Genomic DNA, 27,421 nt, shown 5'->3' with positions numbered 1-27,421 from the left:
GTTCAAGAAAGGATGCGAAGGCATTCTTAGAAACTCTAGGCCAGTCAGTTAGCATCATTTCTGGATAAGGTTCTGGAAACAATAATAAGGGAAACACATGAACAGGAACTTGGAAAAGTTTGAGCTAATTAGGGAGAGTCAGCTCAGATTTGTAAAACTCAGGTCATGTTTAACTAATTGAATCTTTTGATGGAATAGCACAGAATGTTGAAGGGAATTCAACAAATGTTTATATGGATTTTAAGAACATGTTTGACAAAGTACCACGTAAAAGGCTATTTAACTAAATTGAAGCTCAGGGAATAGTATAATCAGTGTCAGTCTGTAAACAAATGTAGCTCAAGAACTGAAAACAGCGAGTTGTGCTAAATGTGTATTTTTCAGAAAGGAAAATGATAAGCAGTGGTGTGCTCCATTAATCAGAGTTAGGATCGCTGCTTTTTTCACATATATAAAACTGACTTGGATATTGAAGTACAGAATAAAATTTCAACATTTGATACCAAAGCTGGAGGTGCGGCAAATAGTGAGGGTGATACTAACCAACTGCAACAAGACATGGATAGGCCCGCTGAATGGGCAAAGATGCTGCAGCTGAGATTTACTGCAGAGAATTGTGGTTATGATAGAAGGGATAGGGAGAGATGATACATACTTTAATAGCACAGTTCGAAGGAGTGTGCAGAGACTTAGGGATCTGGGGGTTCATGTGCATATTGAGAGAATGGTAAGCAAAGCATATGGAATTCATAAACAGAGGTGTTGAATTCAAAAACAGGGAAGTTATGCTGAACCTTTATAACTAGAGTATTGCATCCAGTTCATACTTTTGGAAGGATGTGAATGTCCTTGACATGGTAGAAAGGGGATTTACCAGAATGATTCGAGGGGTGAAGAAATTTAGCTACAAGGCTAAGTTGAAAATGCTGGGGAGCTCTCTTCAAAGAACAACAAATAACAAAGAAATGTACAGCACAGGAACAGGCCCTTCGGCCCTCCAAGCCCGTGCCGACCATGCTGCCCGACTAAACTACAATCTTCTACACTTCCTGGGTCCGTATCCTTCTATTCCCATCCTATTCATATATTTGTCAAGCTGCCCCTTAAATGTCCCTATCGTCCCTGCTTCTACTACCTCCTCCGGTAGCGAGTTCCAGGCACCCACTACCCTCTGCGTAAAAAACTTGCCTCGTACATCTACTCTAAACCTTGCCCCTCTCACCTTAAACCTATGCCCCCTAGTAATTGACCCCTCTACCCTGGGGAAAAGCCTCTGACTATCCACTCTGTCTATGCCCCTCATAATTTTGTACACCTCTATCAGGTCTCCCCTCAACCTCCTTCGTTCCAGTGAAAACAAACCGAGTTTATTCAATCGCTCCTCATAGCTAATGTCCTCCATACCAGGCAACATTCTGGTAAATCTCTTCTGCACCCTCTCTAAAGCCTCCACATCCTTCTGGTAGTGTGGCGACCAGAATTGAACACTATACTCCAAGTGTGGCCTAACTAAGGTTCTATACAGCTGCAACATGACTTGCCAATTCTTATACTCAATGCCCCGGCCAATGAAGGCAAGCATGCCGTATGCCTTCTTGACTACCTTCTCCACCTGTGTTGCCCCTTTCAATGACCTGTGGACATGTACTCCTAGATCTCTTTGACTTTCAATACTCTTGAGGGTTCTACCATTCACTGTATATTCCCTACCTGCATTAGACCTTCCAAAATGCATTACCTCACATTTGTCCGGATTAAACTCCATCTGCCATCTCTCCGCCCAAGTCTCCAGACAATCTAAATCCTGCTGTATCCTCCGACAGTCCTCATCGCTATCCGCAATTCCACCAACCTTTGTGTCGTCTGCAAACTTACTAATCAGACCAGTTACATTTTCCTCCAAATCATTTATATATACTACAAAGAGCAAAGGTCCCAGCACTGATCCCTGTGGAACACCACTGGTCACAGCCCTCCAATTAGAAAAGCATCCCTCCATTGCTACTCTCTGCCTTCTATGGCCTAGCCAGTTCTGTATCCACCTTGCCAGCTCACCCCTGATCCCGTGTGACTTCACCTTTTGTAATAGTCTACCATGAGGGACCTTGTCAAAGGCCTTACTGAAGTCCATATAGACAACATCTACTGCCCTACCTGCATCAATCATCTTAGTGACCTCCTCGAAAAACTCTATCAAGTTAGTGAGACACGACCTCCCCTTCACAAAACCGTGCTGCCTCTCGCTAATACGTCCATTTGCTTCCAAATGGGAGTAGATCCTGTCTCGAAGAATTCTCTCCAGTAATTTCCCTACCACTGAAGTAAGGCTCACCGGCCTGTAGTTCCCGGGATTATCCTTGCTACCCTTCTTAAACAGAGGAACAACATTGGCTATTCTCCAGTCCTCCGGGACATCTTCCTTAAAAGGTGGTGGAAGAAATGTCTTTGAATATTTTTTAAGGCAAAGCTAGATAGGATTCTTGATAAGCAAAGTGGTGAAAGGTTATCAGGGGTAGGTGGGAATGTGGAGTAGAGGTTAAACTTAGATTATCCATAATTTTATTGAATGGTGGAGCAGGCTCTGGGGACCGAGTAGTCTTCCCCTGCTCCTAATTCATATGTTCATATGACCTGGAGCTCGCTGCTTTTGAGAGTGGTGAAAGCAGCGCTGATCAATGATTTCAAAAGGAAGTTGTATGGGCACATAAGGAAAGTAAACTTCCAGGGCTACAGGGATAGAACTGGGGAATGGGACTGATTGAATTGCTCTACTAAAAGCCACGTAAACTCAATAGCCCAAATGGCTTCTTTTAATGCTGTAATTATTTCTTCCCCTTATCTCATCACGATTAGCAACCATTCCGTAGGCTACCTAGGCCTCAAACTACGGAATTCCCTCCTCTTCTCCATCTCTTATTTATGCTTTAGGACTCTCCTTGAAAACCAACTTTCTGGTTAAGGTTTTGGTCACACTAACTCTCTGGAAGATTTTCTCCATTAAAGGCACTGTATAATGGGAGTCACTGTTGGCTGTGCTGTTGAGAAAAGCTTGAGTTACATTTCATGCTTTTGCTTTGCCGCTTAAGAGCCAAGTAAGCATTACAGTTTATTCAGCTGGTGAGTAGCTCAGAGAATCATTGCTAAGAAGCATTTATTCCAAAACCCTCTGGATGGGATTTTCCAGCTTGACACCAGCAGGTATCGCTGTAGGTGTTGACTTTTAACGGCTTTCCAAAGTTTTCCAGTCCCGACTGCGACAATGCCCGGTGGTATCAGGGCTGGAAAATCCTGTCCTTGGGCTACTTCCATATCACACCAGGATATCAACAATTTTCGATAGCACCATCTTGCACGTATTTAGACTGCATAGCAACAATGAAAATAACAAATTACAACTTAATGAAAGTCTAACTTCAAAATACCTAGCAGGATTTGGACTTTTCAGTTTAAAATCAACCTTATAGTTAACAATTATTTTTTTTCCAAAATGAAGCCACTTACCTCTTCAGATGGAACAGAGACCGGATCCAAACTAGCATTTTCCAAGATACCCTCCATCAGAAAGGTTATTTGCTGTGCACGGTGTTTGTGTTCAGTGCTAGCTATCACAGGTTCAAGGAGCAGTGACCATTTATTCAGGTCATCACAAAGCTGAAATATTCGTATAAAAAATAAAGTAAATAAATTATACATGCAGCTAGTGGTACAACTTCCTAGATACCAATCAATCCAATTAGAATTTTTTTTTAAACTGCAGCTACACCTTTTTTATTGTTTCATAGGATGTGAGCGTCTGGCAAAATGAGCATTTATTGCTCACCCCTAATTGTCCTTAAGGTCATGGTGAGCCACCTTCCTGAACTGCTGCAGTCCTTCTAAATAGACAGCTTAACAAAAAACTAAAAGGAAACATTCAGTGGAACCCAAAGTATTTCCTTTCATTTTTCAAACCAGTTTTCAAACATTCCACAGCACAATCATAGCCCGGATCAAAGTCACAAATGACACCTGCAGTGACCCTAACCACAGCACGTCATTTCCTCTTTGTCCTTCTCAAGTAATCTACTGCCTTTGACAGAGTCAGTGCCATCCTGTTCCAAAATTTCTTCTTACTAGTTCAGTTTCATCAAGACTTTTACTTGCTTGGATTCATTCTTTTAAATCAACTCTCAGTCCTGCCCCTCGGTGGAATTATCCACTTGCATGAAACCATCACTTACAAATATGCGAGTGGCAATTAACTCTAATTCACCACCATCTTTCTATATACCTCTTCTCTGCTTGTCCATCAACTTCCTCTATCTAAACATTGAGATCACAGAAGCCACTGATTCTGTTGCTTCGTCATACTCCAGCCTCTCAGGCTATACCAGACTATTCATAGCTTTAGTGTCCTATTTATTCCTAATCTGAGTTTCCAACCTCAATTTCCAACGAGCACAAAGATCATCTACTTCTACTTTTGTAACGGTACCCACTTTACCCTATTCACTCAGGAAACCTTCATCACCACAAGACTCCAATAATCTTCTCACTGGCGACTCATCTTTCACCCACCTTATTCCATAGCTCATCCCATGACTTTGCGCTATCCACCAAACTCTACTCAAATCCCATTTTCATTGGCCTACTGGGAGTTAAATTAGCCAACATCTCAAACTTGCCCACAACTCTAAATCCCTCCATAGCCTTGACAATCCCAACTCACCAATTCTCCTCTTCTTTTCCCCTATCACTTTAACGGCCTCCCACCTGAAAACCCTTCCCAAACTCGCTTTTCATTTGACTTCTTGTGCATCTTTCGTTTATCACCTTTGGCGTTATTTGCGTACTGTTGAAATTAATTACCTAAAGCCCCCATCTCTCCTCCTCCCCCTCCAATTTTAACGTCCCCATAAAACTCACCTCTTCAACTAATAACATATTAACCCCTCCTAAACGGTGCTTCATTGACTTGACATCTGGTTTCATAGTTATGCTATGTCAAAGTCACTATGCACGTTTTTGCTGTGGATTGGATTGTTCTCCCAGGGTTACGTCAAAGCATGGGCAATGGTCCGCTAACATGCACCAGCTCTGGCAAAATTATTCATTTGATTTATAATCACTTATTTCAATAAATATTTTAAACAAGTTAATAATTTTAACAATTTCACGATATACAAGTATGAATAGAATCTCAAATTTTCAGAACACAAACGCAACATGAACTGTTACTCCTGAAACATGTCAAAATAGAACCATTTCATGAGGTTCCCATTGCCCTAGAATAAACACACCATTCTTTGGTTCATCAATACTGAATTCATCAATCGTCTAGAGTGCAGCTTCAGGAAAAACATTAGACTTAAAGTCACCAAGCTCATCCAAATCGACAATTTCATAAAGACAGCTGCAATTATATTAAGAACTCATACACATCCTTTGGAAACCTGCTTAATGTCGGTATTTGCACCGGTTGAGGAAATATATTAAATTATTGTAGGAACCCCACCTTGTCCACAGCTTCTGTTGCCATTATGTTACAGACATCCACCCAACATCAGAAGCTACTTCAGAACACTACTGTGTTAGGACAGAGTACTGTGCACCCACGATTAAGATAGTCTGTCCACCAACATTGGAATTCTATCAACAATTCTATGAGAAAGCTCACAGCTCTGTTGGCTCTCTGCTAGCATTAATATAAAGAGAATCAAATGACCAAAAAGGTTACAACACAAAATAAGAGCTCAATGCAAGCTCAGTGTAGGGGTAACATATTAGCACAGATAGAGGATTGGATAGCTAACAGGAAGCAGAGTCTGGAAAAATGGCAGTAACCAGTGGAGTGTCAGGGGGACCAGCTCTGGGGCCTCAGCTATTTATAATCCATATTAATGACTTGGATGATAGGACCGAGTGTGCGATAGCTAAATTAGCTGCTATTCTACCTATCTATGTGTCATCAAACTGAGGACACAAAGAGTCTGCAAAGGCATGTGGAAAGAACATAGAACATACAGTGCAGGAGGCCATTCAGCCCAACGAGTCTGCACCGACTCACTTAAGCCCTCACTTCCACCCTATCCCCGTAACCCAATAACTCCTGCTAACATTTTTGGTCACTAAGGGCAATTTATCATGGCCAATCCACCTAACCTGCACGTCTTTGGACTGTGGGAGGAAACCGGAGCACCCGGAGGAAACCCACGCAGACACGGAGAGAACGTGCAGACTCCGCACAGACAGTGACCCAGCGGGGAATCGAACCTGGGACCCTGGCGCTGTGAAGCCACAGTGTAAGTGGGCAAACATTTGGCATATGGCATGTGGGAAAATGAGAGCTTATCCACTTGGAAGAAAAAATGGAAAAGTAGAATACCATTTAAATAGAGATACTGCAGAAATCTAATCTGTGGTTTAATTGTACTGACGCATCTCAGAGTGCAATTGATCTATGTAGACAACTTAACTACTGTTGCACCATTTGTAACGACCATTTTGAAATGTCCATAACGTTTCTTGGACTGTATTGTAGCACCTCAGAGTGCAACATGATAATAATCTTTATTAGTGTCACAAGTAGACTTACATTAACACTGCAATGATATTACTGTGAAAATCCGCTCGTGGCCACATTCCGGCGCCTTTTCAGGTACACTGAGGGAGAATTCAGAATTCCAATTCACCTAACAAGCATGTCTTTTGGGACTTGTGGGAGGACACTCCACAGAGTACCCGGAGGAAACCCTCGCAGACACGGGGAGAACGTGCATGTCGAAAACTTGAATATTATTGCACATTTTGTGATGGACACTTTGAAATGTTATAAATGTTCTTTCCTATATTTTACAAATAAAGTATATTTTTATAACAAAAGTGGCAGTGGGATCTGGGTGTCCTGAGACATCAAACAACAAAATGTTACCGCGCAGGCACAGCAAGTGATTGGGATGGAATGTTGGCCTTTATTGTAAAAGGGGTGGAGTATAAAAGTGCTGATACCAGGGCCTTACCTGTCATATATTTGCATTGAAAGAAATTCAGAGGAAGTTCAGTTGGCTGATTCCCTGGACAATGGGGGTGGTGTATGAAGAAACGTTGAGCAGATTAGGCCTATACACATGAGAGTTTAGAAGAATGAGAGGTGATCTCATTGAAACATGCAAAATTCTGAGGGGATGCTGGGAAGATGTTTCCTTTGTGGGAGACGAGAACTGGGTAGCTTATAAATAAGAGGTCTCCTGTTTTAAGACAGGGATAAGGAGGAATTTTTCCTCTCAAACGTCATTAGTCTTTGGAATTCTCGAGGGAACAATATATTTTTAAGGTTGAGTTAGACAGATTTTTGATTGACGAGAGAATCAAAGATCATCAGGAGCAGGGAAGTGGAATTAAGGCCACAACCAGATCAACCATGATCTTACTGAATGGCCATAAACCTTATTGAATGGCAGAGTAAGCTCGAGGGGCCAGTTGGCCTACTTCCATTTCTTATACTCTTATGACTTCCTCTGTTCTTTTTCAGAATAGCGTAATAATCTCTCAGAAGCAAAGTTGTTGACTCTAAACTCTACAACAGAAAAACATCCATGTTTTTCATTTATTCTGATTTAGCAGAACTCAGTATAATGTGGTAGAAACACAGAAACTGTTCACAACCAGTTGAATAGTGAAAGAAAATCATCGAGGATTTCTGCTTCGATTGATATTCATCTCCACTCTATTCCAAGTGAGTTTAGAATTGTGTTTAAGTCTGATGCTGTCCATAGTGGGGCAGTCTGCCAGCATTCACACATGAAAATGGGCAATGGCATGATTAAAGAGGAGGCCTATAGAACTCTACCTCAGATCTGATGTAGCCATCTGGGATGGCCACTTACAAAGGACCCCGGGAAATATGGCCACCTGCAAAGGACCATGAGAAATATGGTCAACCCAGGACTCAGAGCATATGTATATTGGCAACTCATAACTAGACGCTATCGAAGCCCCCAGCTACTTTGCATTCTAATGGCCCATTACCCCAGAAAAGACCTGTACTCAGGTAACAGATACAGAAACAGACTCACGGCACCACTCCCTTTGCTCAAGGAGCCCAAAAAACCAAGGTCAATAACCGCTCAGGACATGCCCCGCCATCAAGGCACCCGCCCCTTTATTGGCCAAAATCAAAGGCAGTAATCAAAGCCTGCCGAATTATTGGGTCCAAAGCCAAGGACCGCCCAAAAAGCACGAAACCCCATAAGGATAAAGAGAGACACTGTCATGTGTTCAGCCTCTCTTGGCCCCGGCGCTCAGTCTCTCCTGGCCCCGACCTACACCTATAACCAAGTGTAGCATCACAACCAGAAGACAAGTTCAAGACCAACGATCGCTACCAGGCGGATGAGCCCAGCAGAAACAAAGTCACTTCTCCAGACCCAGCCATGCAAGGTCCGAACAAAGGCCTTGTTCCTCTGCATAAAGCCGAGCGGCTAAAATTAAGTACAGGTTGTTGTAGTGTTAGGTGTAATTTAGCTTGTAGTGATTTATGTTGCCAAGTAATTCTGGTGTGTAAATAAACTATCATTGAACTTGAACTAACTAACTGGTTGTTTGGTCTTTGATCGATATCCGGTAAAACCTTGTGGTGGTATTTGATACCTGGCGACTCTGAAAAACAATATCATCATTAATAACCGTCATATCAGTATCCAGTTAAAAAGAGCAACATTATTGGCTTCTCCGGTGCGAATTGGCAACACTAGAGACAATGCCTTCAAGAAAAGAAGTTAAATAAAGTTGAATATTTCCAAATTAAATTTAAAAATATGGCTTTGCACTCTTCCGTTATACTGCAGTTGGTGTGAAGTTCAATTAGTTTCAAACTACCTCAACGTGCAGACTTCACACAGACAGTGACTCAAGCCAGGAATCAAATCCGTGTCCCTGCTGCAGTGAAGCAACAGTGCTATCATAGTTTACCAATTCAGAAACCACAGCTGTCGTCCATATTGCTGATCAAAATGCTAGCAGTTCTAGCAAAACTCATTACTGAGTTAAAGATAATAAATCAAAGCCAGGCTTTCTAGGAAAATAAAACGTACCGAGTTAAATTTTCTCCAGTACTGCTCTAAGTGGTAGCTTGGTTCAATTGGTGGCCAGAGTCAGACAATTATGGACTCAAGTCCCACCTGTTAGGAAAACAAAAGGTAGTTTTAAAGGATTTACATTTGTATTGGTAAGCTTTAGAAATAAGCTATAATTTTAAGTGTGTTTAGTTTAATGTTTCTGTGCCTGGAAGGGTAAAACCTATAGTTAGATTTATGCTAGACAAAGGCATTTGTACGTGTGGGGGTTGGTTAAGTTCCAACTGTGTTTCTATTGTGCTTAGAGAGGGCTGTAGTGTGAAGAATAAATAAAAGACATAAGCATGTGGGTGTTGCATAGCAACTGGGGCTTGTAAGGTAGACACTTTTAGGTTTTAGTTGAATTTGTGGGCAGTTGGAGACAGGAACATCTCTCAACTCTGCCAGAAGACAGACTGACAGACTGCAGGCTTCCTAAAGTACAAGTTATAATCCAGATAACCAGGGAATTGGAACAGAAAGAACAAGACTTTCTGTTCCAAGTCTGCTCTCACTAACTTGATAGAGTTTTTCGAGGAGGTCACAAAGATGATTGATGCAGGTAGGGCAGTGGATGTTGTCTATATGGACTTCAGTAAGGCCTTTGACAAGGTCCCTCATGGTAGACTAGTACAAAAGGTGAAGTCACACGGGATCAGGGGTGAGCTGGCAAGGTGGATACAGAACTGGCTAGGTCATAGAAGGCAGAGAGTAGCAATGGAGGGATGCTTTTCTAATTGGAGGGCTGTGACCAGTGGTGTTCCACAGGGATCAGTGCTGGGACCTTTGCTCTTTGTAGTATATATAAATGATTTGGAGGAAAATGTAACTGGTCTGATTAGTAAGTTTGCAGATGACACAAAGGTTGGTGGAATTGCAGATAGCGATGAGGACTGTCAGAGGATATAGCAGGATTTAGATTGTTTGGAGACTTGGGCGGAGAGCTGGCAGATGGAGTTTAATCCGGACAAATGTGAGGTTATGCATTTTGGAAGGACTAATGCAGGTAGGGAATATACAGTGAATGGTAGAACCCTCAAGAGTATTGAAAGTCAGAGAGATCTAGGAGTACAGGTCCACAGGTCACTGAAAGGGGCAACACAGGTGGAGAAGGTAGTCAAGAAGGCATACGGCATGCTTGCCTTCATTGGCCGGGGCATTGAGTATAAGAATTGGCAAGTCATGTTACAGCTGTATAGAACCTTAGTTAGGCCACACTTGAGAGTATAGTGTTCAATTCTGGTCGCCACACTACCAGAAGGATGTGGAGGCTTTAGAGAGGGTCCAGAAGAGATTTACCAGAATGTTGCCTGGTATGGAGGGCATTAGCTATGAGGAGCGATTGAATAAACTCGGTTTGTTCTCACTGGAACGAAGGAGGTTGAGGGGAGACCTGATAGAGGTATACAAAATTATGAGGGGCATAGACAGAGTGGATAGTCAGAGGCTTTTCCCCAGGGTAGAGGGGTCAATTACTAGGGGGCATAGGTTTAAGGTGAGAGGGGCAAGGTTTAGAGTAGATGTACGAGGCAAGTTTTTTACGCAGAGGGTAGTGGGTGCCTGGAACTCGCTACCGGAGGAGGTGGTGGAAGCAGGGACGATAGTGACATTTAAGGGGCATCTTTACAAATACATGAATAGGATGGGAATAGAGGGATACTGACCCAGGAAGTGTAGAAGATTGTAGTTTAGTCGGGCAGCATGGTCGGCATGGGCTTGGAGGGCCGATAAATGGAAATGCCAGAATTGAATATTTTCCTTTCTTTGCAGATGCTGCCCAACGTACTGAGTATTTACCTCATTTTCTGACAAAAGCAAGATTCTATTTACAGTAGCAAATGGGGCCAGTGAATCCGAGAAGGTATCTATGACAGATATTGCTGGTTAACATGTGGATATTTGGCTGTACCACAACCTAGGGCAAAGGTGTCAGCCTTTTGAACACAAGAATTGGAAGCAGGAATAATCCACCAGGCCCTTCAAGCCTGCCCCGCCATCCAATATTATGGCTGACCAATGCCAGCCTCAACTCCGTTTCTGTGCCATTTCCCCATAGCCCTCTATTCCTCTATCTATCAAATATTTATTATCCACCTTCACTTTAAATACTTCAAATGACTTAGCCTCCACCTCCCTCCGGGGCAGAGAATTACACAGATTAACTACCCTCTGCGAGAAATTTATCATTGGAGGGCATTCAGCCCATCGAGACCACACCGGCCCCTGGAAAGAGCACCCTACTTAAGCCCACGCCTCCACCCCACCCCGTAACCCTGCCTAACCTTTGGTGAACAGCCAGTTGTCGTGGTGCATATAGGCACCAATGATATAGGTAAAAAACGGGATGAGGTCCTACAAGCAGAATTTAGGGAGTTTAGGATCCAAATTAAAAAGTCAGACCTCAGAGGTAGTAATCTCAGGATTGCTACCAGTGCCACGTGGTAGTCAGAGTAGAAATGAAAGAATAGGCAGGATGAATGCGTGGCTTGAGAGATGGCGCAGGAGGGAGGGGTTCAGATTTTTGGGACATTGAGACCGGTTCTGGGGGAGGTGGGACTACTACAAATTGGACGGCCTACACCTGGGCCGGACTGGGACCAATGTCCTTGAGGGTGCTTTTGCTAACACTGTTGGGGAGTATTTAAACTAATGCGGCAGGCGGATGGGAACCAAATGAAGAGGATAGTGGACAGTAAGGAGGTAGTAACTAAAGCCTGTAAGGAACTAGATCATGAAGTCAGCGTGATTAAGGGGAAGAGTAGGCAGGGAGCAGATGATGAACGCAAAGAGATTGGTGGTCTGAGGTGCATTGTTTTAATGCAAGAAGTGTAGTAGGTAAGGCAGATGAGCTTAGGGCTTGGATTAGTACCTGGGAGCATGATGTTATTGCTATTACTGAGACTCGATTGAGGGAGGGCATGATTGGCAACTAAATATCCCAGGATATCGATGCTTCAGGCTGGATAGAGAGGGAGGTAAAAGGGGTGGAGGAGTTGCATTACTGGTCAGAGAGGATATCACAGCTGTGCTGAAGGAGGGCACTATGGAGGACTCGAGCAGTGAGGCGATATGGGCAGAGCTCAGAAATAGGAAGGGTGCGGTGACAATGTTGGGGCTGTACTACAGACCTCCCAACAGCGAGCGTGAGATAGAGGTACAAATATGTAAACAGATTATGGAAAGATGTAGGAGCAACAGGGTGGTGGTGATAGATTTTAATTTTCCCAACATTGACTGGGATACACTTAGTGTCAGAGGTCTGGATGGAGCAGAATTTGTAAGGAGCATCCAGGAGAGTTTTCTAGAGCAGGCTGTAAATAGTCCAACTCGGGAGGGGCCATACTGGACCTGGTGTTGGGGAATGAGCCCGGCCATGTGGTTGAAGTTTCAGTCGGGGATTACTTTGGGAATAGTGATCACAATTCCCTAAGTTTTAGAATACTCATGGACAAAGACGAGAGTGGTCCTAAAGGAAGAGTGCTAAATTGGGGGAAGGCCAACTATACCAAAATTCGGCAGGAGCTGGGGAATGTGGATTGGGAGCAGCTGTTGAAAGGTAAATTCACATTTGATATGTGGGAGGCTTTTAAAGAAAGGTTGATTAGAGTGCAGGACAGACATGTCCCTGTGAAAATGAGGGATAGAAATGCAAGATTAGGGAACCATGGATGACAGGTGAAATTGTGAGACTAGCCAAGAGGAAAAGGAAGCATACATAAGGTCTAGGCGACTGAAGACAGACAAAGCTTTGGAAGAATATCGGGAATGTAGGACCAATCTGAAACGAGGAATCAGGAGGGCTAAAAGGGGTCATGAAATATCTTTAGCAAACAGGGTTAAGGAAAATCCCAAAGCCTTTTATTCATAAAAGGAGCAAGAGGGTAACTAGAGAAAGGGTTGGCCCACTCAAGGAAAAAGGAGGAAAGTTATGCGTGGTGTCAGAGAAAATGGGTGAGATTCTTAACGAGTACTTTGCATCGGTATTCACCGAGAGACCTGACGGATGTTGAGGTTAGGGATAGATGTTTGATTACTCTAGGTCAAGTCGGCATAAGGAAGGAGGATTTGTTGGGTATTCTGAAAGGAATTAAGGTGGACAAGTCCCCAGGTCCGGGGATGGGATCTATCCCAGGTTACTGAGGGAAGTGAGAAAGAGCTGGGGCCGTAACAGATATTTTTGCAGCATCCTTGAACACGGGTAAGGTACCGGAGGACTGGAGAATTGCTAATGTTGTCCCCTTGTTTAAGAAGGGTAGCAAGGATAATCCAGGTAATTATAGACCGGTGAGCCCGATGTCAATGGCAGGGAAGCTGCTGGAGAAGATACTGAGCGATAGGATCTATTCCCATTTGGAAGAAAATGGGCTTATCAGTGATAGGCAACATGGTTTTGTGCAGGGAAGGTCATGTCTTACCAACTTAATAGAATTCTTTGAGGAAGTGACAAAGTTGATTGATGAGGGAAGGGCTGTAGATGTCATATACATGGACTTCAGTAAGGCATTTGATAAGGTTCCCCATGGTAGGTTGATGGAGAAAGTGAAGTCTCATGGGGTCCAGGGTGTACTAGCTAGATGGATAAAGAACTGGTTGGGCAACAGGAGACAGAGAGTAGTGGTGGAAGGGAGTTTCTCAAAATGGAGAACTGTGACCAGTGGTGTGCCACAGGGATCTGTGCTGGGACCACTGTTGTTTGTGAAATACATAAATGATCTGGAGGACGGTATAAGTGATCTGATTAGCAAGTTTGCAGATGACACTAAGATTGGTGGAGTAGCAGATAGTGAAGGGGACTGTCAGAGAATACAGCAGAATATAGATAGATTGGAGAGTTGGGTGGAGAAATGGCAGATGGAGTTCAATCCGGGCAAATGAGAGGTGAAGCATTTTGGAAGATCCAATTCAAGAGCGAACTATATGGTAAATGGAAAAGCCCTGGGGAAAATTGATGTACAGAGAGATCTGGGTGTTCAGGTCCATTGTACCCTGAAGGTGGCTGCGCAGGTCGATAGAGTGGTCAAGAAAGCATACGGCATGCTTTCCTTCATCGGAAGGGGTATGGAGTGCAAGAGTTGGCAGGTCATGTTACAGTTGTATAAGAATTTGGTTCAGCCACATTTGGAATACTGCGTACAGTTCTGGTAGCCACATTACCAAAAGGATGTGGATGCTTTGGAGAAGGTGCAGAGGATGTTCACCAGGATGTTGCCTGGTATGGAGGGTGCTAGCTATGAAGAGAGGTTGAATAAATTAGGATTATTTTCATCAGAAAGACGGAGGTTGAGGGGGGACCTCATTGTGGTCTACAAAATCATGAGAGGTATAGACAGGGTTGATAGCAAGAAACTTTTTCCCCCCAGAGTGGGGGACTCAATTACTAGGGGTCACGAGTTCAAGGTGAGAGGGGAAAAGTTTAAGGGAGATATGCGTGGAAAGTTCTTTACGCAGAGGGTGCTGGGTGCCTGGAACGCATTAAGTGGTAGAGGCGGGCACGATAGAGTCATTTAAGATGTATCTAGACAGAAACATGAATGGGCAGGGAGCTGAGGGATACAGATCGTTAGAAAATAGGCGACAGTTTTAGATAGAGGATCTGGATCGGTGCAGGCTTGGAGTGCCGAAGGGCCTGTTCCTGTGCTGTAATTTTTCTTTGTTCTTTGTTTGTTTGACACTATGGGGCAATTTAGCGGGGCCAATCTACTTAACCTTTGGACTGTGGGAGGAAACCGGAGCACTCGGAGGAAACCGACAGACACAGGGTGGAAGTGAAAACTCCACACAGACAGTCACCCAAGGCCAGAATTGAACCCGGGTTCCTGGAGCTGTGAGGGAGCAGTGCTAACCACTATGCACCTCAGTTTTAAATCGTTACCATGTAGCTGTCTCCTCGTTCGAGACTCTCCCACTAGTGAAAACATCTCACCATCTATCCTGTCAAGTCCTCCAGAATCTTAAACGTTAGAATAAAGTCACCCCTCACTCTTCTAAACTCCAAGGAATACAGACACAGACTATTTAGTCTCTCTTGATGCTCTCATTCCAGGAATTAGCCTGGCAAATCTCCATTGACTGCCTCCAACGTTACTACAAGTATATCCCGTTTTTAGGTAAGGGGCCAAACTGTACGCAATATTCCAGGTAAGGCCTCACCAACACGCTGTACAATTTCAACAAAACCTTCCTATTTTTAAATTCCAACCCATTTGCAATAAAAGCCGAAATGCCGTTTGCCTTCTTAAATACTTGTTGCACCTGCCTGCTAACGTTTTGTGATTCATACACTAGAACACCTCTCTCCATTTAGATAATAAACTGTATTTTGATTCCTCCTACTGAAGTGCATGACCTCACACTTCCGCACATTGAACTCCATTTGTCAGGTTTTCGCCCAATCATCAAATATATCTATATGAAGACTTACACCCACAGACTGCAACCATTAAGTTGACCACACAGGATTAGATTGCATGGTTCGTCAAAATTACAATTAAACACCAAGACCAACATAATTTATTTTCTAATATATTTAATGTTTTTTCTAATATATTTACACACTTATGGAGCAGACATTCGATTGCACATTTGTTTTGCACATTATTAGTTTTACGTGCAGGACATGGGCTTTATATTTACAAAATATCTAGAGTTATTGAACATGTGTCATGCATTGTTAGTTTATAATTTCAAGATCTGAGCTTCGTTCTGCATCACTGGAGACTTCATTCACACTGCCAACTTTATCAACAATCAGAGATTGTCCCGAAGATGTTGAAGATGCTTGTAAAGCCCCTATATAGGTTCATTTGTGACAGTAAGACGATAAGACATTGGGGCCATTGAACCCATCGAGTCTGCGCCACAATTCAATGATCATGACTGATCTGAAGATAACCCTCAATTCCACTTTCCCGCCTTAACCCCATAACCCCCGAATCCTTTACGGATTAAAAATCTGTCTACCTCAACCTTGAACATAAACAACCCAGCCTCTATAGCCCTCTATGGTAAAGAATTCCACAGATTCACTATCCTCAGAAGAAATTCCTCCTCATCTCTGACCTAAGTGGGCAACTCCTTATTCTGAGATTATGCCCTCTGGTCCTAAACTCTCCCCCAAGAGGAAATAACTTCTCAGCATCAACCCTGTCAAGCCCCCTGAGAATCCTATATGTTTCAATAAGGCCACCTCTCATTTTTCTAGATTCCAATGAATAGTCTCAACCTATTCAAAATCTCCTCATAAGAAAATCGAAAATCCCTCCATACCTGTGATCAGCATAGTGAACATTCTCTGGGCTGCCTCCACTGCCAGTATATCTTTCCTTATCATTCACCTGAGGAAGGAGTAGTGCTCCGAAAGCTAGTGATTCGAAATAAACCTGTTGGACTTTAACCTGGTGTTGTAAGACTTCTTACTGTGCTCACCCCAATGCCGGCATCTCCACATATCTTTCCTTAGATTTGGGGGGGGGGGGGGGGGGGGGGGGGGACTGCTCAGTGTTCCAGGTGTGGTTTAACTAGTGCTTTGTATGGTTCCAGAAAAACTTCCCTATTTTTATATTCAACTCTCTTTGAAACAAAGGCCAACATTCTATTTGCCTTCCCAATTACCTGACTGCATGCTAGGTTTTTGCGATTTATGCACAAGGACCCCCCAAATCCTTCTATCCTGCAACCTTCTGCAGTCTTTCTCCATTTAAATACTATTCAGCTTCTTTATTCTTCCTGCCAAAGTGCATAACTTCACATTGTCCTTCATTATATTCCATTTGCTAAGTTTTGCCCACTCACCTAACCTGTCTATCCCTGTGTAGACTGTGATATCCTCACCACTTGCCTTCCCACATATTTTTGTGTCATCCACAAACTTGACAATAGTACATTCACTTCCCTGGTCCTTTTCCTATTTCTATTCCTAATATAAATGCACTGCTAATGAAGGGACATATTAGCAAGACCCTGCAACCCCCAAAATTCTCTATGGTATTTATAAAAGGCTGACCCATTCACATTAAACCTGCTCTTTATTTTGCTTAAGCTTGATCAATTTCATGTGAATCTCTGGTCAATATTGCTTCCAAATGGTAATGTCACAGATTCTTGGAAATAACTGGAAAACACCCATGAAGTGTAATGGCCACAATTAATGGGCCACTCTAACTTCTTCTCAATGACAACACAAGGGAAAGTTACATTCGCAATTACCTGCTGAATTTGCATGCTAGCTTTTTGTGATTTATGCATGACAAGAGCCAAGTTACATTCAAACAGCTAGAGTTTGTTGCAAACACATGAGCATAGCTAAGTAAGCTTTTGTTGTAACGCATCAATCTCTTACAACTTCTTGGTGAGAATATGCTAATGTTCTGAAGACCAGTAGAAATAAAGATCCATCCGCCACATCTCACTGCAAAGCTCTGATACTGATTATTCCTTCTTCTCCTGGATGAAGTGTATTTTGTGATGCAATCAAGTGCAGTGCCAAGTATGTATGAGCTAGCATACATCATTTTGGTACAAACCCATATAGCTTGCATTAAACTCCTCCAGCAGATGCTGAAACTGATGGTTGCTCAAGCTCATGTTTCCACATAGTTGATCACTACGATGACCACATTCACTATGGGCTATCTGTTGGCTGTTACTTCCACTGGAGATTCTTGCACAACATGTTGCTGGTTTATTGGTTGGTTCATCTGCAATAAAAATGGTGACACCAGATTCAACACTGTTTGCAATTCTACTGAAAATGAAACCACGGGAAATTGAAAATAAAATATACTTTCATCCGTCATAATCATCTTGATGAGTGCCTTAACTCCACATCTCTCCCCAAATCAGGCTGCAGCATATCAGTAGTCAGGCTTCAGGCATGCAATTACTTCCTCAGTAGTCAGACTTCAGGCATGCAAAAGGTTGGACCCTGTTAACCAAGCAATTTGCATTACCAAAAGTATAATTGATTATTTTTCAATGTGGAAATTCTAAACATGTTTAAATTAATTTTTTTTACCTGTTATGGTTCCCTGGATGCTCTCCAAAACTGCAAGTTCTTCTAACAATGAGGAGCTCAACAGTATTCACATTTGCTCCCCTGTTTCTCCATTATAAACCCTGAGCCTTCCAAGTATTTTTCCTGTGACTTGGGATTAGATTAAATAGGTGCTTGATGGCTGGCGTAGACACGATGGGCTGAAGGTCCTCTTCCCATAAAAACTTGACAGCCTTTGGAAATTACCCCACCCTCTGGTACATTATGTCGATTGGTTAGTGATGATACTTTGCATCCGGGTAAAGACGGTTGTGGTTCCCACATACTCCGCTGCTTCATAACAGTGCTTGAGAATGGCTTTTTTGTCTTTGCAATCAAGCCTGTCACAGCCAATTGAGTTAGGCTACTACGTTCTCTCTTCCTCCCCCCCCATCTCAGCAATTACACCTAGCTGTAAACTGATTCTATCACAGAACCTGTGGAAGAGACCATCAAAAAGCAAAGATGATTCTGGATTTTATACTTATTGCAAGATATTGGGCCATACCTTCCTCGGAGAGGAAGAGTTGGATTGCCACTCCATACTGACTATGTGCGCTGGTGTTCTTAAACACCTGTCTCGCCTGAAGCATACCAGGGCAGCAGGCTCCAGTATCGAAGTGTAAAAGGGCAGCAAAGGAGGACACATCCCTTTTTACAGTACCAGCCGAGTTTAAAGGTCCCATTGAAAATAACAGACCAATTAATTACCTACAATGAGTGGATGAGCTGTGGGAGGTTGGATGAGCATTTGGGCGGAGGGGGTGGGGAATCCTATGCAGGTGGTGAGGGGTGCGTAAGGTGTCCTGCATGGGGCTCAGTCTTTAAAATAGTTACGCTGATGTTACAAGTGTTTTTATTTCTAACGTTTTCAGAGTAACTATTAGTATAACACTGGCATAACCATCCGAAGTGAGCGATTCAAATCGTTTTGCCGGACGGTTGCCAATGACTGAGACAAGTCTTGGGAATCCAGACGATGGTTATACATCCTTTGGCAGGGGCAGCATGGTGGTGCAGTGGTACGCATTCCTGCCTCACGACGCCGTGGACCCGGGTTCAATCTCGGTCCTGGAATACCAGGATGCCGCCTGTACTACCTTCCACGGGAGTTCACTTCTGCTATCATCATGGCGGTCTACACCCCAACCCAGGTGGATTTAAGGAGGCATTTGGTGAATTGTACACCACTTTAAATAACAATGAAACAGAATACCTGGAGGCCTTGTTCATCGTGGCCGGGGTCTTCAACCAGGCCAACCTCAAGAATGTACTTCCAAAATTCCACCAACACATCTCTTGTCCCACCAAGGGCGGCAACATCCTTGATCACTGCGGCACAAACATCAAGGATGCCTACAGATCCATCCGCCGACAGCACTTGGGAAAAACATACCACAAGACGGCGTTCCTTCTCCCGGAATACAAGCAGAAACTTAAGCGGGAGAAACCGGTTAAGAAGGTTGTGCAATGCTGGTCCGAGGCAACAGAAGAGCTCCTACACGACTATTTGGAGTCAGTGGACTGGTCCATATACAAGAACTCAACAGCCAAGCTAAACGAATATGCCACCACTGTCACAGACTGCCCCAGCAGCCTCAGACAGACCAATACCTACCGACAACTTCCGAAAGTCAGACTGGCCTTCTTGAAAGTGAACCCTCAGAAAAAAACAATGGGTCCAGACGGAGTCCTTGTTCGTGCACTGTGCAGACCAACTGGCAGATGCGTTCACAGATATCTTCAACCTCTCCCTACTCAGTTCCAAGGTTCCCACTTGCTTCAAGAAGACCACCATCATACCGGTGCCAAAGAAGAACCAGGCAACTTGCCGCAACGGGTACCGTCCGGTGGCCTTGACGTCTATTATTATGAAGTGCTTGGAGAGGTTGGTCATCAGACACAACAGGGTCTCAGGTTCGATTCCTGACTTGAGGCACTGTCTGTGCAGAGCCTGCATGCTCTCCCAGTGTCTGCGTGGGTTTCCTCCGGGTGCTCTGGTTTCCTCCCACAGTCCAAAGATGTGCAGGTGGATTGGCCATGACAAATTGCCCTTCGTGTCCAAAAGGTTGGGTGGGGTTACTGGGTTACGGGAATATGGTGGAAGCGTGGACTTAAGTGGGGTGCGCTTTCCCAGGGCCGGTGCAGACTTCTGCACTGTAAATTCTATGATAAAGATAAAGTACACAGATTTCCACAATTCTACAGAACTTTTGTAAAATAAAGACAGGTTACCTGGTCAACCTGTGCTCGACAATGTCACATGTATTTGGCACATTGACACCATTTGTAAAAGATTTCATGTTTTTTCATAGAATTTACAGTGCAGCAAGAGGCCATTCAGTCCATCGAGTCTGCACCCTTACAAAGAGCACCCAACTCAAGCCCACATCTCTACCCTATCCCCGTAACCCCCACTTAACCTTTTTGGACACTAAAAGCGCAGAGGTTGCTGAGTGAGTGCTTGCTGAGAAGGGGAGTGAATAACAGGTAAGCTCTTTCTTTCTTTTTTTTTATCTAGAGGGGATGACAGGGAAGGGAGTGCAATGTTCCTCCTGCAAGATGTTTGAGGTGAGGGATGCAGTCAGTGTCCCTGCTGATTTCATCCGTGGGAAGTGCACCCATTTCCAGCTCCTCAGAAACCGCGTCAGGGAACTGGAGCTGGAGTTGGATGAACTTCGGACCATTCGGGAGGCAGAGTTGGTCACAGATAGAAGCTTCAGGGATGTAGTTACTCCGAAGAATAAAGATAGATGGGTGACGGTGAGAGGGGCTGGGAGGAAGCAGTCAGTACAGGGATCCCCTGTGGCCGTTCCCCTTAGTAAGAATTATACCGCTTTGGATACTGTTGGGGGGGGGGGGACAACTTACCAGGGTTAAGCCATGGGGTACAGGTCTCTGGCACAGAGTCTGTCCCTGTTGCTCAGAAAGGAAGGGGGGGAAGAGGAGGAGAGCATTAGTCATTGGAGACTCCATAGTTAGGGGGACAGACAGGAGATTCTGTGGGAACGAGAGAGACTCACGGTTGGTGTGTTTCCCCCCAGGTGTCAGGGTGCGTGATGTCTCGGATCGTGTTTTCAGGATCCTTAAGGGGGAGGGGGAGCAGCCCCAAGTCATGGTCCACATAGGTACCAACGACATAGGTAGGAAAAGGGATGGGGATGTAAGGCAGGAATTCAGGGAGCTAGGGTGGAAACTTAGATCTAGGACAAACAGAGTTATTATCTCTGGGTTGTTACCCGTGCCACGTGATAGCAAGACAAGGAATAGGGAGAGAGAGGAGTTGAACACGTGGCTACAGGGATGGTGCAGGAGGGAGGGTTTCAGATTTCTGGATAATTGGGGCTCATTCTGGGGTCGGTGGGACCTCTACAAACGGGATGGTCTGCGCCTGGACCATCGGGGTACCAATATTCTGGGGAGGAAATTTGCTAATGCTCTTCGGGAGGGTTTAAACAAGTTCAGCAGGGGCTTGGGAACCTGAATTGTAGCTCCAGTATACAGGAGGTTGAGAGTAGTGAGGTCATGAGTAGGGTTTCAAAGTTGCAGGAGTATACTGGCAGGCAGGAAGGTGGTTTAAAGTGTGTCTTCTTCAATGACAGGAGCATCCGGAATAAGGTGGGTGAACATGCGGCATGGGTTGGTACCTGGGACTTTGATGTTGTGGCCATTTTGGAGACATGGATAGAGCAGGGACAGGAATGGTTATTGCAGGTGCCGGGATTTAGATATTTCAGTAAGCTCAGGGAAGGTGGTAAAAGAGGGGTAGGGGTGGCATTGTTAAGCAAGGACAGTATTACGGTGGCAGAAAGGACATTTGATGAGGACCCGTCTACTGAGGTAGTATGGGCTGAGGTTAGAAACAGAAAAGGAGAGGTCACCCTGTTAGGGGTTTTCTATAGGCCTCCGAAAAGTTCCAGAGATGTAGAGGAGAGGATTGCAAAGATGATTCTGGATAGGAGCGAAAGCAACAGGGTAGTTGTTATGGGGGACTTTAACTTTCCAAATATTGACTGGAAACACTATAGTTTGAGTACATTAGATGGGTCCGTTTTTGTCCAATGTATGCAGGAGGGTTTCCTGACACAGTATGTAGATAGGCCAACGAGAGGCAAGGCCATATTGGATTTGGTACTGGGTAATGAACCAGGACAGGTGTTAGATTTGGTAGATTTTGAGGTAGGTGAGCACTTTGGTGATAGTGACCACAATTCGATTACGTTTACTTTAGTGACGGAAAGGGATAGGTATATACTGCAGGGCAAGAGTTATATCTGGGGGAAAGGCAATTATGATGCGATGAGGCAAAACTTAGGATACATCGGATGGAGAGGAAAACTGCAGGGGATGTGCACAATGGAAATGTGGAGCTTATTCAAGGAACAGCTACTGCGTGTCCTTGATAAGTATGTACCTGTCAGGCAGGGAGGAAGTGATCGAGTGAGGGAACCGTGGTTTACTAAAGTAGTCGAAACACTTGTCAAGAGGAAGAAGGAGACTTATGTAAAGATGAGACATGAAGGTTCAGTCAGGGCGCTCGAGAGTTACAAGTTAGCTAGGAAGGACCTAAAGAGAGAGCTAAGAAGAGCCAGGAGGGGACATGAGAAGTCTTAGGATCAAGGATAACCCTAAAGCTTTCTGTAGATATGTCAGGAATAAGAGAATGACTAGGGTAAGAGTAGGGCCAGTCAAGGACAGTAGTGGGAAGTTGTGCTTGGAGTCCGAGGAGATAGGAGAGGTGCTAAATGAATATTTTTCGTCAGTATTTACACAGGAAAAAGACAATGTTGTCGAGGAGAATACTGAGATTCAGGCTACTAGACTAGAAGGGCTTGAGATTCATAAGGAGGAGGTGTTAGCAATTCTGGAAAGTGTGAATATAGATAAGTCACCTGGGCCGTATGAGATTTATCCTAGGATTCTCTGGGAAGCTAGGGAGGAGATTGCTGAGCCTTTGGCTTTGATCTTTAAGTCATCTTTGTCGACAGGAATAGTGCCAGCAGACTGGAGGATAGCAAATGTTGTCCCCTTGTTCAAGAAGGGGAGTAGAGATAACCCCGGTAACTATAGACCAGTGAGCCTTACTTCTGTTGTGGGAAAAATCTTGGAAAGGTTTATAAGAGAGAGGATGTATAATCATCTGGAAAGGAATAATTTGATTCGAGATAGTCAACACGGTTTTGTGAAGGGTAGGTCGTGCCTCACAAACCTTATAGAGTTCTTCGAGAAGGTGACCAAACAGGTGGATGAGGGTAAAGCAGTTGATGTGGTGTATATGGATTTCAGTAAAGCGTTTGATAAGGTTCCCCATGGTAGGCTACTGCAGAAAATACGGAGGCATGGGATTCAGGGTGATTTAGCAGTTTGGATCAGAAATTGGCTAGCTGGAAGAAGACAAAGGGTGGTGGTTGATGGGAAGTGTTCAGACTGGAGTCCAATTACTAGTGGTGTACCACAAGGATCTGTTTTGGGGCCACTGCTGTTTGTCATTTTTATAAATGACCTGGAGGAGGGCGTAGAAGGATGGGTGAGTAAATTTGCAGATGACACTAAAGTCAGTGGAGTTGTGGACAGTGCAGAAGGATTTTACAAGTTACAGAGGGACATCGATAAGCTGCAGCGCTGGGCTGAGAGGTGGCAAATGGAGTTTAATGCAGAAAAGTGAGAGGTGATTCATTTTGGAAGGAATAACAGGAAGACTGAGTACTGGGCTAATGGTAAGATTCTTGGCAGTGTGGATGAGCAGAGAGATCTTGGTGTCCATGTACATAGATCCCTGAAAGTTGCCACCCAGGTTGAGAGGGTTGTTAAGAAGGCGTACGGAGTGTTAGCTTTTATTGGTAGAGGGATTGAGTTTAGGAGCCATGAGGTCATGTTGCAGCTATACAACACTCAGGTGCGGCCGCATTTGGAGTATTGCGTGCAATTCCGGTCGCCGCATTATAAGAAGGATGTGGAAGCATTGGAAAGGGTGCAGAGGAGATTTACCAGAATGTTGCCTGGTATGGAGGGAAGATCTTATGAGGAAAGGCTGAGGGACCTGAGGCTGTTTTCGTTAGAGAGAAGGTTAAGAGGTGACTTAATTGAGGCATACAAGATGATCAGAGGATTGGATAGGGTGGACAGTGAGAGCCTTTTTCCTCAAATGGTGATGTCTAGCACGAGGGGACATAGATATAAGACAGATGTCAGAGGTAGGTTCTTTACTCAGAGAGTAGTAAGGGTGTGGAATACCCTGCCTGCAACAGTAGTGGACTCGCCAACACTAAAGACATTTAAATGGTCATTGGATAGACATATGGACAATAAGGGAATAGTGTAGATGGGCTTCAAGAGTCGTTTCGCAGGTCGGCGCAACATCGAGGGCCGAAGGGCCTGTACTGCGCTGTAATGTTCTATGTTCTAAGGGCAATTTAACATGGTCAATCAACCCAACCCGCACATCTTTGGACTGAGAGGGGAAACTGGAGCACCCGGAGAAAAGCCACACCGACACGGGGAAAACGTACAAACTCCACACAGATAGTGACCCAAGGCCCCAATTGAACCCGGATTCCTGGTGCTGTGAGGCAGCAGTGCTAACCACTGTGCAACCATGCTCCCCCTATACTGGCACGTTAACTCTTTGCGATTAGTGTATTCATCAATAGTCACTAACCATACTGTTGTTCAATGCTCTTCAGAAAATACAGGTCAATTAAAATACAACTGAAAGGAGCAGGTAATTGGAAGATTAAATAATCGTTCTGTATCCTTATTCATAACAAAGGACTCTTTCTGGAAAGTTTGTGCGCGCGCGTTGGGGGAGGAAATCCACGCAGACACGGGGAGAAATGTACAGACTCCGCACAGACAGTGACCCAAGCCAGGAATCGACCTGAGACCCTGGAGCTGTGAAGCAACTGTGCTAACCACTGTGCTACCGTTTGCCCCTGTTACGCAATTAGTTTCTTGTAATACCCTTGGCTACCCAAATAATGATGGGAATTATTACCGAGCTCTAAAGGTTTATAACCAGATAAAATAGTCCAAAAGAGGAGTATAAACCCATCAACTTTATGCTCCCAGTTAACACCAACTAGGCCGTGTCAGGCAACCACTAAATCAGGGTCCACCTAGTTTTCAATCACAATGTGAAAGGAAAATAGGGAGAATAGGAAAATCCTGAGACAGGAGTGTGTTAAAGCAAGAACCAAAGTACAGGGTCAGTCCGCGGTTCACCTTTAGAGGCTCAGCCAGGAGGAAAGCCCTGTTGGCCAAGCGGACACAGATTTTCTCCTCGGTAGCTGTGGGGTAGTGAGGCCGGGCCTCGTCGTCCGGCGGCAAAGCGGCGAAGGTGAGGCTGGCGCTGCGGTGGAAGCCCCGCACGGCCCGGCAAATGATCATGGCGTAACATTTCTGCAGGCGGATCCACAGGTAGACATAGCACAGAGTGATCAACATGGTGACATCCGCTCCGACATGACCGACATCTCCCGCACTCTTTCCGAACGGTCCCTCGCGTCCACCCTCCCCAACCCCGGCTCCCCATTGGCTGCTTCACCCAAGGTCCTGACTCCGCCCCGGCCCAGGTCAAGGCGTCATCCGAACCCGACCGCGCCCTCTCCCGGCTCGCCAACGGGCTCTTCCCACAGGCGCGCGTCTGACCCCGCCCCCTCAGCGCGCGCGGCACCTCCCAGCGCCTCCTGCCTCGCTGCTGACCCCGCCCCCTCCCAGCTCGCCAACGGGCTCTTCGCACACGCGCGCGTCGGATCCCGCCCCCTCAGCGCGCGCGGCAACCTCGCAGTGGTCTCCTGCCTCGCTGCTGACCCCACCCCCTCAGCGCGCGCGTCTGGCCCCGCCCCCCCTCAGCGCGCGCGGCCCCTCCCAGTGCACCTCATGCACCGCTGCTGACTCCGCCCACTCCGGGCCTCAGCCCTGCCCGGCCCACCTGAGATGTCACCACGCGGCCAGTGGGGGGCGCTCCTACAAGGTTTCAGTAAATAGAAGGTGAGATGTTCTGTCAAGGTCCTGTAGCACAGGGGACAATTGGAATTTTTTCACATAGGTCAGCGAGTTCAGTTGGCTGGATGGCTGGTTTGTGAGAGATGCCAACAACGCGGGTTCAATTCCTGTACCGGCTGCGGTTGCTCAAGAAGGCCCTGCCTTTTTAACCTTGCCACTCACCTGAGGTCTGGTGACCTTCGGGTTAAATCACCAGCAGTCAGCTCTCTCTCAAAAAGGCAGCATGGTGGCACAGTAGTTAGCACTATTGTTTCACAGCGCCAGGAACCCCAGGTTGGAATCCAACGTTGGGCGACTGTGTGGAGTTTGTACATTCTCCCGTGTCTGCGTGGGTTTCCTCCGGGTGCTCCAGCATCCTCCCACAATCCAAAGATGTGCAGGTTTGATGGATTGGCCATTCTAAAATTGCACCTTAGTGCCCAAAGATGTGCCGTTTAGGTGGGATTATCGGGGTAGGGTGGCGAAGTGGGCCGAGGTAAGGTGGTCTTTTGGAGGGTCGGTACCGACTTGATGGGCCAAGTGGCCTCCTGCACTGTAGGGATTCTGTGAAAAGGGGAGAGCAGCCTCTGGTCCTCAGGAACTATGGTGACTTTCACTTTCAAGTCATGTAGCACAGGGGACTCTTCTACATAGGTGAATAAATGAATTAATGAATATTTTTATTGAAGGTTTTACATTTAACCAGAAGATGCAACAAATCCCCAAAATTTGGACTTCCGGTGACGGCGGGCGGGAGGCGGCCGCACAATGGAGGGCTCCCGTTCGGGACTTTAAGCCCGGTCCCAGGGTCCACGGAGGCGGCAAAAGCAGGGAGAAGGCACAGAGGCGGCGGAGTGAAGGCACAGTGAAGAAAAATGTCGAGGGTGAGCAAAAGAACGTCCGTAAGGAAAACAGCTGAAGGTCCGTCAGGGAGTGGAAAGGTCACCGTGGGGTCACCAAGGAAAATGGAGCCTGGAGCACCAGGGGAGGCCGCATTGCTTACGGCTGAAGAAATAACTAAGGTGATGACTGCGGAATTCGAAAGGCAGTTTATAAAATACATGGAGACAATGAGGAAGGAGATGAGTAACGTTTTGAGTGTGCTGGTAGAGGAGGCGATTTCCCCGGTGACGAAGACGGTGGCAAGCGCAGTGGCGGAGGTGCGAGAGCAATGGAAGGCGCTGAAGGAAGTGGAGGAGACGTTATTGCAGCACGGTGATCAACTTGCCTCGATGGGGAAGGAGATGCGGAAGGTGATGGACATTAACAAGGATCTGTGAGGAAAAATGTAAGATCTGGAAAACAGATCCAGGCG

The 27,421-nt window shown here is 45.2% G+C and overlaps 1 protein-coding gene and 1 long non-coding RNA gene across 4 annotated transcripts in view; both read right to left on the bottom strand.

Moving 5' to 3' along the window:
- The window catches only part of hlcs (holocarboxylase synthetase (biotin-(proprionyl-CoA-carboxylase (ATP-hydrolysing)) ligase)), a 187,955-nt gene that overhangs the window by 136,657 nt on the left and 23,877 nt on the right, over nt 1-27,421 (bottom strand). The window contains exons 1-2 of one of the 3 annotated variants that reach the window (XM_072513330.1): nt 25,345-25,637; nt 3,502-3,651 (exon numbers count right to left, since the gene is read on the bottom strand). In XM_072513330.1, coding sequence (XP_072369431.1) covers nt 3,502-3,651; nt 25,345-25,566 — 372 coding nt within the window. In that variant the 5' untranslated portion in view covers nt 25,567-25,637. Of the gene's footprint in view, nt 1-3,501; nt 3,652-9,071; nt 9,134-25,344; nt 25,638-27,421 lie in introns of those variants that run through there. The other 2 variants (XM_072513332.1, XM_072513331.1) reach the window with 2 other exon arrangements.
- LOC140427732 (uncharacterized) lies at nt 16,575-25,332 on the bottom strand. The gene is made up of 3 exons (XR_011948594.1): nt 18,106-25,332; nt 17,875-18,015; nt 16,575-17,788 (listed from the first exon to the last, which is right to left on the bottom strand). It is a non-coding gene; the product is annotated as an uncharacterized lncRNA (long non-coding RNA).

The sequence above is a fragment of the Scyliorhinus torazame genome, chromosome 8, assembly GCF_047496885.1.
Source record: "Scyliorhinus torazame isolate Kashiwa2021f chromosome 8, sScyTor2.1, whole genome shotgun sequence".
In the NCBI taxonomy this organism is placed as follows: domain Eukaryota; kingdom Metazoa; phylum Chordata; class Chondrichthyes; order Carcharhiniformes; family Scyliorhinidae; genus Scyliorhinus; species Scyliorhinus torazame.
The sequence above is the reverse complement of the archived record's forward strand: the minus strand, read 5'-3'. Positions and strand labels throughout refer to the sequence as shown.